This window comes from Muscardinus avellanarius (assembly GCF_963383645.1).
Source record: "Muscardinus avellanarius genome assembly, chromosome: 16".
Taxonomy (NCBI): Eukaryota; Metazoa; Chordata; class Mammalia; order Rodentia; family Gliridae; genus Muscardinus; species Muscardinus avellanarius.
The window spans coordinates 45,268,056-45,280,145 of NC_137802.1; the positions used below are offsets into that span (position 1 = coordinate 45,268,056).

Genomic DNA, 12,090 nt, shown 5'->3' on the forward strand with positions numbered 1-12,090 from the left:
TACCTACAGCTTTAGTCCTGTAGTTTCTGCCTCTCCTGACCCAGGTGGTCTCCTGACCACCACACCCACCTGCCTCCCCAGGCCAGCGCACTGACTTCCAAAGTGCCATGTTGGGGTCCACCCAGGTTTTTCTCCCTCATCTTAGCTTTTGGAACTCATTTAATGGCTATGACCAGTCCTTAGTTGGGGGTACCCCTGAGAGGAAGGGCTGGTGTCTCCTCCAAGAGTCTTCACCCTCAAACCTCTGAGACCCCAGCTCTTGGCTCTGTCCACCCTGGGACCAGCTGGGTGATGTCTACCCATTCAGACTGAACCGGGGTTGGGAAGGGCTGGATGGAGGCAGATACAGCGAATACAAACGGGGAGGTGTTTATTGGTTGCTGTGAGTAGCCTGTGTATAAAGAAGGCACGAGGGGTGGGAGCGCCCCTGCTACAGTACCATGGAAGGGGAGGAGCTGGGGAGTGGGCCTGCCTGCACGTGCAGGGGCCGGGGGATGTCCTGGAAGCCAACCCCCACTTCTAGGATGGGCCTTCCAAGACAGCCCACAGTGGAGGGGGTGGAGAGCTGGGGTGGCGCCGGAGGCCAAGGACAGCCAAGAAGGCCAGCTCCGGGGCCCCATCCCATGGTCAGTGGGGGGCAGGTGGGGCCTGGCACAAGGGCAGGGACAGGGTCTCTCCCTGCTCTACATTCAAGCGTCTCTCCCTCCATGGTCTGGCAGGTCTCTCCAGGTCCTCCTGGGGCTGTAGTAGTAGTAATGGGTCAGAACTGACATTTTCTCTGCATCCTGCTAACGTCCGCTGGGCCCACGATTGGCCTCCTGGTCTCTGGAGGCTCCCGCCACGCTCCAGGACAGCCCCAGTGCAGCAGGTCCAGGCTGCCCGCTGTCTTCCCCTGCTCCTTTGGGCTGTATTCCCTGCTAGTTCAGTGTATGGCCAAGGGGAGAGGCCCCATAGAGATCCGTGAAAAGAAGGCCACTTGGGACCCTCTTCCTAGTTCGTTTGCTCTTGGGTTAGAGCGTGTGGCTTCTGATGGGGCCCGGCTCTGTGGCCGGGCCCGGTCGGCTGCTCTTTGTCAGTAGTTTTGCTCTCAACGGCAAAGTCGGTCCAGTGACTATGGCTCAAGATGGATCCAGTGTGAAAGGGGAGGTGTCACCACACTGGGGGCCTGTTTTTCCAAGCTCTGGCACAGGCCCTCTGGCTTGGTTTTGGCACAGCACGAGTCTGGGACATGGCACTTCTGTGCATCATGTATGGTGCTCAAGCACAGGCCACAAGCAAAGAGCCCCATGTGTGCCCTGGGCATGGGGTACAGTGTGTCTGGCACAGCAAGGTCCTGAAGGAGGAACCCGTGGCCAGACAGCACATGCCTGCACCCCAAGAAGTATGTGTGCCTTGTTGCAGGTGCCAGCCAAAGCAGTGGCCCCTGCAGACTGTCAGAGGCATAACTTAAGATAAATAGGAAGAAAGGGGGCAAGGGCGGAGTGGGGCGGGATTGGAGAAGGTATCAGTAGTATCGGTCCCAAGTCTGCCAGCTGGTCACCCAGTGCTTCTTGGTGGGCAGAGTGCTCCCTGGAGGTGGGTAGCGCTCCTCCTCCGGGATGCGCACCGCGTGGTACTTGGGCATGATCCGGTAGTAGCGAGTCCGCTTAAAGAAGTCACACTGGAGTTGGGGGAGAAGAGAAAGTGTGTCGGCATCCAGCGTTTGAGCAGGGAGAAGACATGCCAGCTCCTCTCCACCCCACAATTCTGACTCAAACAGACCCGCCTCCCTGCATTGAGATGGACAGGAAGGATGAGCTGCCCCACCCCAGGCCCAGAGAAAGAGGAGCTGAGGAAGGCGGAGAGGAAAGGAAGAGGCTGATGGAGACAGGGCAGCTGCAGAGACCACTGGCGAGTGGCCAGGATGGGCAGGCAGGCTCCCCTGACCAGCGCTGGGGGTGGTTAAGTTGCTTCTCCTGGAGTTGGGGGCTGCCCTGGAAGGAAAGTGCTGGCCCCCAGGAGGAAGGGTTCTACTAGTCCCCTCCTTCCTAGGGGTGTAAATCATCCTGGCCATGCCTTGTGACCTACAGAGATGGGCCTGGCCTTGGCCGTGACCTTTTCCAGTTTCTGTAAAGTACAGGGGCCAAGGGGAGGATTTTATGGTTTGAGTTCTGAGAGCCAGACGAGAGGCAGAGGGGAGTCAGCTGGAGTGGCCTGCTCTCTGAGGTGGTAGTGGGGACCCCAAGAAAGAGCAGCAGACAGGACAGAATCAGAGGCCCCGGCCAGCTGGCCCTCGGGGAGGAGAGCCCGCAGGCTGTTACCCAGGTGGGCCGGGGCAGGGGGCTGCCCCCCTCAGTAGTCGTCAGTCAGCCTCTCCGTCTCTGACGGCTGGCTCTTCATCTCCGCCTTCTGCCTCTTGGCTTCATACAGGGCACGAGTGCGGGCTCGCTTGAAGAAGCCGCACTGGAGGGGAGGAGGTGGGGAGGGGCCATCAGGGGGCGCTGGGGGTCCTGGCCCAGCTTGCTGCTGTTGGCCAGATGCTGGAGCTCCTGGGTTCCCCTTTCCAGCTTGCTGCTCCTCCCATCAACCCAGGCTGGGGTGAGCGGGAAGCTTGGAGAGGTAGGGAGGACATGAGGGATGGAAATGAGGAGTGGGATGGAGGGAGGGCATGGGAGTGTGCTGGCAGCGGGTCCCACAGTGGGAGGCCTAAGGCCGGCTGGGGGGTCCTAACCTTCCACAGCAGGAGGATGATCAGCCCCAGCAGCAACAGCCCCGCACCCACAGACACAAGCACCAGCCACAGCTCGATCTCAGCCGGCAGCTCCTCCACCAGCTCAGAATCGATGTCCACGGAGAACTGGAGAGGGAAGAGAAGGGACTCAGTCCTGTGTCTCCCCCAGGCCCCATACTCAACTCTTCTTGTCCCAGTTGGAGCCAGAGTCCTGCTGTTTTACCTACTGCCAGGAGGGGGCAGCCAGGGACTGGAGAAAGCCCTTGCCAGCCTCGTTGGTAACAGCAGGTCTATCTGTCTCCCTTCCCCACACAGACCTGGCTCCAGAGGAGCAGCTTTGGATCTGGGAGGCATCCTGGAGCCTGGGTTTGTGACCCACAGATCCGGGCTTAGGTACCAGCTCCATCCCTGATAGCGGTATGACCTTGGACAGGTCTTTTTGTTTCTAAGTCATTATTTCATACGCTCTGATGAGATCATAATTTCCACTTCACTGTATAGCAGACCGGCCAAAAGCATGTGTTGCGGGGCCAGACCTGGGTTTGAGTACAGCTGTGCTGTCCACTAGCTGTGTGCCCCTGGGAAGTTACTTTTTTGTTGTTCATCTGCAAAATAGGAATTATACTAATACCTATATCATAAATCGCCGGGGAGGATGAAATGTGTTTAAGTTGCTGGGAGGACTAAATGCTTATTGATAACTATATCATAAATTGCTGGGGGAGGATTAAATGTACTCAGCAAGTCCTCCACAAAATATACCAAAAGACACAAACAATGCTAGGATATAATATTCTTCTTACCCTCCAATGGAGGAGTGTGTGTATATGAGTGTGTGTGTGTGTGTGGCTGTGCATGTGCACATGCGTGTGCACATGTATGGGAGTGTACTTACTGAGTATCCCCTTATCGGAAATGCTTGGGAGCAGATGTGTTTCAAATTTGAGATGTTTTGGATTTTGGAATATTTGCATAGACTTTACTAGTTGATCATGATGCTGAGTCAAAGAGGTCAAGATCTGGAAGTACTCTGGATTTTCAGATTAGGGTTGTTTTATATATATAAAATGATATGAAGAAAATTAAAGGTTCCCAGTAATTCTACTCTCTAGGAACAACCATCTTCTTAATCTCTGCTTAATCTTTTTCATATATAGGGGTGTGTGTGTGTGTGTGTGTGTGTGTGTGTGTGTGTGTACACCCATGGTACTGGAGATTGAACCCAGGGGCATTCTACCTCTGACCTACCCCTCCCGCCCTTTTATACTTTATTATTATTGTTGTTGCTATTGTTGTATGGTACTAAGGGTTGAACCTGGAGGAAGTCTGCCTCTTAGCTACACCCCCAGGTTTATTTTAGTTTTTAATTTTGAAACAGGGTCTTGCTAGGTTGCTGACAGTCTCACTAAGTTACCAAGGCTGGCTTCAGACCTGCGACCCTCCTGTCTCAGCCTCCCAGGTGCTGGGATTATAGGCGTGCTCCAGCACACCGGGCATTTTCATATTTTTAATGCATATGATCTCCAGAGGGGATTACATTACACATACTCTTCTGCAACCTGTCCCTTTTTTCTCTTTGGTATAAACATCTTCCCTGTTCACTGGCGAAGGCAACCTAATCCTTCAGAGGACTGCACTGTCATTGTAGGAAATGGGCCACATTTTGTTGAACCAATCTCCTACTGAAAGACATTTAGATCGTTTCCAATTTTCGCCCTTATTAACAATGCTCTAAGATATCCCCACACATTTATCTTTGCATACTCATCCTATTATCTCCTTGCGATATATTATCATGTGCTGGATCAGAGGAAATGGGCACTTTAAATTTTAATGTATATTGACAAATTCATCTCCAAAAAGAAACCACCAATTTATACTCCAGTCAATAGCATTTCTTTCCACCCATCAGCACCAGACAGCATACTCTTTTTAGTATTTTCCAATCTTATAGGCAAAAAATAAATCTTGTCTCTGTTATTTTGATTTTTTATGAGTAAGTTAAACGTGTCTTTTACTGTAAGTGCAATGCCAACTTTGTCAACATGCTATGAACTTTTTTGTGTGTGTGTGGTACTAGGGATTGAACCCAGTGACATTCTACCTCTCAGCTACACCCCCAGCCCTATTTTATTCTTTATTTTGAAAAGGGTCTCACTAAATTGTGGAAGGCCTCACTAAGTAGCTGAGGCTGGCCAGGAACCTGCGATCCCATCTCAGCCTCCCAAGTACTGGGATTACAAGTGTGCGCCGCCACACCCGGCTTTTAAACTTTTTTAAAAAAGCAGTATAAGCCGGGCGTGGTGGCACACGCTTGTAATCCCCGCGCTTGGGAGGCGGAGACAGGAGGATCGCGCAGGTTCGAAGCCAGCCGCGCGCACTGGCTTAGGAGACCCTGTTTCTAAATAAAAATATAAAAATAGGTCTGGGAGTGTAGCCCAGAGGTAGAAGGGCTTCCAGGAACCCCAGTACCACAAAAAAAAAAAAAAAAAGCAGTATAACTGAGAGGCTGAGACAGGAGGATTACACAGGTTCAAAGCCAGCCTCAGCTACTGAGTGAGGCTCTCAGCAACTTAGAGACCCTGTTTCCAAGTATAAAATAGGTCTGGGAGTATAGCCCGGAGGTAGAAAAGCCCCTGGGTTCCATGCCCAGTACCACACACACACAAAAAAAGTATTTAAAAAGCAGTATAACAAGGCTGAGACAGGAGGATCACAAATTCAAGGCCAGTCTGGACAAGACCCTGTCTAAAAAAATAAAATAAGGGCTGGGGGTGTAGGGCAATGGTAGAATGGCCCTGGGTTCAATCTCAGTAACACACACATACACAGACACACAGACAGACAGACAGACACACACACACACACACACACACACACACACACAGAGTGTGTGTTATCTGCCCTTTTAGTTTCTTTACTATCTCTACATATTACACATATTAATAAATATCTCTACATATTTAAAATATATATCTCTACATATTGAAAATTTCACATAGTCACCAGGTGTGGTAGCACATGCCTATAATCCCAGTACTATGGAGGCTGAGACAGAAGGATCACAGGTTGGCTCAAGGCCAGCCTCAGCAACTTAGTGAGGCCCTCAGCAACCTAGGGGGATCTGTTTCAAAATAAAAAATAAAATAGGGTTAGGGGTAAAACTCAGGTAGAGTGTCTCTGGGTTCAGTCCCCAATACCAACAAAATAAAATCTTTATATAGTTTAATTCATCAGGTTTTTCTCCTTTATTACTTTTGGGCTTAATAAAATCACCTATTTTCCATAATTGAAGGTTATTTCTTGTATTTCATTCTGGTGCATGTTTAATTCCTATATTTAAAATTTTCATCTAGCCAGGCGTGGTGGCGCACGCTTGTAATCCCCGCGCTTGGGAGGCAGAGACAGGAGGATCGCGCAGGTTCGAAGCCAGCCGCGCGCGCTGGCTTAGGAGATCCTGTTTCCAAATAAAAAAGCATAAAATAGGTCTGGGAGTGTAGCCCGGAGGTATAAGGGCTTCCAGGAACCCCAGTACCACCAAAAAAATAAAAAATAAAAATAAATAAAATTTTCATCTAAGCCGAACGTATTTTTGTTTACGGCATGAAATAAAGACTTGTCTTTATTTCCCAAATGTGTTACTCTAACACTACTTAGTAATGCATCTTTCCCCACTGATTAAAAAATGCAATCTAAGCCAGGAATGGTTGGCACATACCTGTAATCCCAGGACTGGGGAGGCTGAGACAGGAGGAATGCAGGTTTAAGACCAGACTCAGAAACTTAGCATGACTCTCAGCAACCTAGCAAACCCCTGTTTCGAAGCAAAAAATAAAAAATGCTGGGAGTACAACTAGGAGGTAGAAAGTCCCTGGGTTCAATCCCCAGAACCACCCCCCTAAACACACATAAAACTTGCAATCTGTTTCACAAACTAAATGTCCATTCTGTTCCACTAATCTTTCTGGTTTCCTTCACCTCTTCTATACCACACTGATTTATTTAGGAAATGTGCCATAATGTATTTAACCAACTCTCCATTTGAAACCCTATATGTATGTATCTCCTACATATATCTACCTATGTCATTTTCACAACAAATTATTTGCATTTTTCATATGTTTTATTTTTAAATTTTATTTATTTACTTATTTTGGTGGTACTGGGGTATAACCCAGGGGCTTTTCTACCTCCGGGCTATACTCCCCAGACCTATTTTATATTTGGTGGTACTGGGGTTCCTGGAAGCCCTTCTACCTCCGGGTTGCACTCCCAGACCTATTTTATGCTTTTTTATTTTTGGAAACAGGGTCTCTTAAGCCAGCGGGGCTGGCTTCGAACCAGCGTGATCCTCCTGTCTCTGCCTCCCAAGCGCGGCGATTACAAGTGTGCGCCACCACACCCAGCCTATTTTATACTTTATTTGAAAAGAGGGTTTCACTAATTTGCTGAGAGCCTCACTAAGTAGCTGAGGCTGGCTTCAAACCTGTGCGATCCTCCTGTCTCAGCCTCCCAAGTGCTGGGATTTCAAGCATATGCCACCACACCCGGCCATGTTTATTTTTTTAGAGGTAACTTAGAATCATCTTTGGAAACCTTTTCTTTTTTCCCAAGTTTCCTGAATGCTACCAGGCTAGGAATAATTAGGGAAGATTTGACAAATTGATAGTGTCTTTTTTCCATCTATTATTCAAATTTTGTTGCACATTTATTATTATTATATTAATTATGTTATTATATTATTATTATATTTATTCTGAGGTGCCGTATAACCTCTCTGGGAAGGTTGACTCAAGGCAGCCTCAGCAACTTAGTGAGGCCCTCAGCAACCTAGGGAGACCTCAAGGCCATACCCCCAGCCCTATTTTATTCTTTATTTTGAAAAGGGTGATCAGTGGGATCTTTTCATATATTACAGAACTCCTCGAGATGAATCTCACATGTTGCCAAGATTAAGAACTACACAGCTAGCGTGTCAGCACACTCTTAACACATCCCGTGTTCCAAGCCCTGGTCAAATGCCCCTGGGTTCCATCCCCATACCCACAAAAAAAAAAAAAAAAAAGAAAGAAAGAAAGAAAGAAAAAGAAACGTAGACTCGCTATGCTGCTGCGGCCAGCCTCAGACTCCCGGGCTCACATGCTCCTCTCACCTTACGGTTTTGAATGGTTATTATAGTATATAGAAAATCTAGAGGCTTTCGTATTTTGACCTTTTTCTTTTAGTTCCTGAGCTTCCAGATGTTGTTTTGGGCCGGACAGCTTTACACTTGCTTCCCTTTCTGCCGTGGACGATCGCACGTCTGTGATCAGACGTCTGTGATACTGAGCAGGTCACACGGCTGACCCTCATTGACCCTTATCACCCTGCTGCTCCCTGACTGCTCCCAACCCCTAGGGATGCGGGTCAAGTGCTCTGGGGTACAGTCTAGGTACCAGAACTCCTCCAGATGAATCTCACATGTCGCCAAGATTAAGAACTACATAGCTAGAGTGTCGGCACGCTCTTAACGCATCCCGTGCTCCAGGCCCTGGCCAGCGCCACCTCCATAACATGCTCACTCACCCACGTGGTCTTGTTCTCCATGTTGATGGTGGGGATGCTGGTTCGCAGGAACAGCGTGGCCCAGCCGTCCACCCTGACTCGGTCAAAGTCTCTGTAATCCTAGAAGAAAGACAGGGGGTGGTCACAAGCAGAGCTGAAGCCCCTCTGAGCCTCCCTCCTGTCCCGAAGCATCCAACCCCTCACCCTCCTACTGGGTAGCAGCACCCCCAAAGGACCTGCCAGCCAGGCCTCTCATCCACACACAAGTGCACATCCTTCACTCGTCCCAGGCGGGACACTGGGGACAGCACAGACAATGAAGGTCACAGCCTCTGTCAGGACCTTGGGCTAACTCTGGCCAGGCTCCTGCTTTTGTAACGGAAGTAGTTTTGGCACAGAGCCACACCCATTCATTTGTCTCCAGCAGCTTCTCCGCTGCAGCGGCAGAACTGAGTAGAAGCAACAGAAATCACATGGCCCGTAAAGCTGGGTAGCTTTATAATCAAGTCACAGAAAAAGGTTGGTCTAGGTGGCAACAGGAGCTGCCACGTGAGTAAGTATGGCCCGGAGTCAGGCGTGATAGGCGGTGGGCACGGCTTCTCAGAAAGCTCTGTGGGCGTCCTGAGGGAGAGAGGTCATTTCAGCACTGAGAGCTAAATGATGAGACTAAAGAGGCATTTGCACACAGCGAGGATGGAGAAAAAATGAATTCCAGGGCGGGAAAGGGCAGGCAGGAGCCAAGGCCAGAGGTGAGAAAGTAAGAGATAGAGAACAGGGGAACAGATGCGGCACAGCGGGCCATCCACCCACACCCAGACACGCTAACGACCACGAGCCCACAGCAGCAGGCACACAACTGTGCATAAAACACAATGCTTGGCCGGGCGTGGTGGCGCATGCTTGTAATCCCCGTGCTTGGGAGGCTGAGACAGGAGGATCGTGCTGGTTCGGAGCCAGCCTCACTGGCTTAAGAGACCCTGTTTCCAAATAAAATATAAAATAGGTCTGGGAGTATAGCCCAGAGGTAGAAGGGCTTCCAGGAACCCCAGTACCACCAAAAAAACCCAAAACCAACCAAACAAACAAAAACACAATGCTATGTCACACACACATATCCACGCATACACACACACACACACGCACACATGCACGCTCCAGCTGTGGCCCTGCCTTCACCCTCTCCCTGCTGCTCCCCCCTCCCAGGTGGGTGGCAGTGGAGACCTCTGGACCCAGGCACTGACCTCGATGAAGGTGCTGTTCCACACCCGTGCCTTCACGGTCACGTTGGTGAGGGCCGTGGCATCGGGAATGGGGCACTCCAGCCACACGCAGCGGGCGCGGCCAGTGGCACAGGTCTGGGGCAGGCAGGGAACACGAGGCATGAGACAGTCTGCGTCTCTAGATCCTTCCCGCTTCGCTCCTTACCTTCTGCCCTTCCCAGACTTCGCCCCACCCCTGGGTAGCCAGCACTGCCCACTTCACCTCTTCACTCAGGTGCATCTGGACCCCCACACATGCACACTTAAGACACAGTCTTTGGGCCAGGCTCGAAGGATGCCAGAAACACAGAGAGCGTACATCCAGCCCCTGCTGCACAAACAGGCCCAGCCCCTCCCTGCCTAAGCCTGTGTGCATGTCAGTTCCTGGACCCTGGGACACCACGGCCTACCTGCCCACCAGCTAGACCTCCACTGGCTGCCCTGGCCTGCTCCTTCTGCCTCCTTCCTGCGGAGGATGCCCCACCTCCTCCTTCCTGCCCCGCCCACCACCAGCTATGACATCCAAGGCTTTGAGCAGCTCTTTGGCCCCCAGCATGCAGGATTCCTTGTTGAAGCCAGCACGAGGCACTCCCCATTAGAACAGGGCACCCTCTGAGGGCAGGAGGTGAGTTTCCCCCTCTGTCTGGAGGCTTCTGAGGATAGGACCCACATCACCTCAGATGAGGGTCTCCCGTGAGTGGTCTGTCTTCCTGGCTTCCTGTACCTATGCACCTCCCGACCACTCACCAGTACAGTCTCAGACTTGGCTTTTTTGGCAGCAGCCAGAGTGATGGGCGGTGGGCCCTGGTCTCCCCCCAGGTCCAGCTGTCGCCGCCTGCGCTGTGGAGATGGTGGCCTGTCCCCGGAGTCCTGAAAAGGGAAGAGATTTGCTGGGAAGGCAAAGGAAGAAGGGGGAGCGGGGATGGGAGGGGGAAGGGGCAGAGTAAGAGCCAGGCTCCCAGAGGGCTTGGGGGAGGGAGAGGAAGACACTGGCCTTTCTGCCCCGCACCATGCAAGTGAGATTTAATAGGAATGAGACGCAGACGGAGCCTTCCTGACAGCGCACTTACAGAGAGAGTGAGGTTGAGAGGGTTGACAAGGTCTCCCGGTGGCAGGCAGGGCCATGACCCATTGCTGTGGACAGTGATCTCCGTGGGGTACAGCAGCCATTTTCCATTGGTAACTTCATAGGGCCACTCCAGACCTAGGACCAGGGTCCCCAGGGCTGCTAGCCCCTCCCCCACTGGGCTCACCTGTGGGCACAAGAGGTGTCACGGTTACTGTCTCCTGGAAAACTGTCTCCATCTCACCAACCCCCAACCCTCCCACTTTTGGACTCCAGATCCAGAATGAACCCCCTGTCACCTTTCCCAGGAGTCCTCGACCAGGACCTCCGAGGTATCCTTACCTGAAATTCATATTTGAGGGGACTTCCCACATCCTCCACAGTTTTCATGCCAGACTCGCCCATCACGGTCCCACCAAAGAAGCTTTGTAGCCGGTGATTCACCCTAAGCGTAAGAAAGCTACTTGAGTGGTAGGCAATAGGAGGCTGGGGCCCTGGCAGAGGGGTGTGGACCAAGGATGGTTAACTACAGCTCCTATGACCCTAGCTCTGCCTGTTACCACCTGTGTGGCCTCAAGCAAGTTATTTACCCTTTCTGAGCCTCGGTTTCCTCATCTGAAAAGTGAGAAGCTGGTAACAACACAGGGAAGTTGTAAGAAGCCATTGAGAGGATACATGTAAAACCTTCTGCGCAAGGAGCTTTCAAGAAATGATAGGGATGAATGCCTTAGCCCCAGGGTTGCTGACACCTCCCCTTCTACCTGCTCTATGGGAGAATCTAGTCATAACAAGGGTGATAGTGACCGCAATGTTAAGGGAAAGGATGGCCCAGGGGAAGTGGTAGCCTGTGGTTCCAGGCCAGAAGTGTCAGAGGAGCCTAGGGACAGGGAGGTCCCTGGCTCAGGCACCACAGGGGTGTGAGGAGCAGAGAGGTACCCACATGCTGAGCGAGGCCTGGAGCGTGTAGTCCACCAGCAGGGTCAGGGTCATGGGCCGCAGGTTGTCCTGGTGACTTGACCTGGCGAGGAAAGGCAGGGGTAGGAGGAGACCCAGGACACTAGCTCAGCCTCAACCCAGATGGGTTTCACCCGTCACTCACGTGGAGAGCTGCAGCTGCACCTGAAGTTCCCTTGTGTTTAGGGTCACCCCAATGACCTCGAAGGTGATGAGCAGCTCCATCTACCAATCAGGGAAGCAGAGAGGCATTGAGGGCACGGCAGGGGTGATGCCACAGGGAGAAGAGCCAAGCTCTACGCTAGGGACATGGCTCTCTGTCATCTTCCACCTCCTGTTCTAGAGGAGGGCTCTCCATCTATCTGTCTCCCTTTTCCCCTTTTCTCCCTTGGGTGACGTCCCCACTGTTTTTGAGCTCTCTGCTAACTTTTGCAGAGCACTGAGCAAGTTACTGAAAGTGTGTGTGTGTGTGTGTGTGTGTGTGTGTGTGTGTGTGTGTGTTACTAGAGATTGAACCCAGGGGAATTCTATACTCCCAAGCCCTATTTTTATTTATT

The 12,090-nt window shown here is 51.4% G+C and overlaps 1 protein-coding gene across 1 annotated transcript in view; it reads right to left on the bottom strand.

Annotated features, from left to right (window-relative positions):
• Window positions 1–2,331: 2,331 nt before the first annotated feature.
• The window catches only part of ITGA3 (integrin subunit alpha 3), a gene marked incomplete at both ends in the record, with an annotated part of 28,761 nt that continues 19,002 nt past the window's right edge, over window positions 2,332–12,090 (bottom strand). Inside the window, 9 exons of the mRNA XM_080714044.1 lie at window positions 2,332–2,442; window positions 2,711–2,836; window positions 8,276–8,374; window positions 9,496–9,609; window positions 10,261–10,383; window positions 10,584–10,766; window positions 10,922–11,024; window positions 11,520–11,597; window positions 11,679–11,758. Of these exons, the coding sequence (XP_080570170.1) occupies window positions 2,332–2,442; window positions 2,711–2,836; window positions 8,276–8,374; window positions 9,496–9,609; window positions 10,261–10,383; window positions 10,584–10,766; window positions 10,922–11,024; window positions 11,520–11,597; window positions 11,679–11,758 (1,017 nt within the window). The remainder of the gene's footprint in view (window positions 2,443–2,710; window positions 2,837–8,275; window positions 8,375–9,495; window positions 9,610–10,260; window positions 10,384–10,583; window positions 10,767–10,921; window positions 11,025–11,519; window positions 11,598–11,678; window positions 11,759–12,090) is intronic.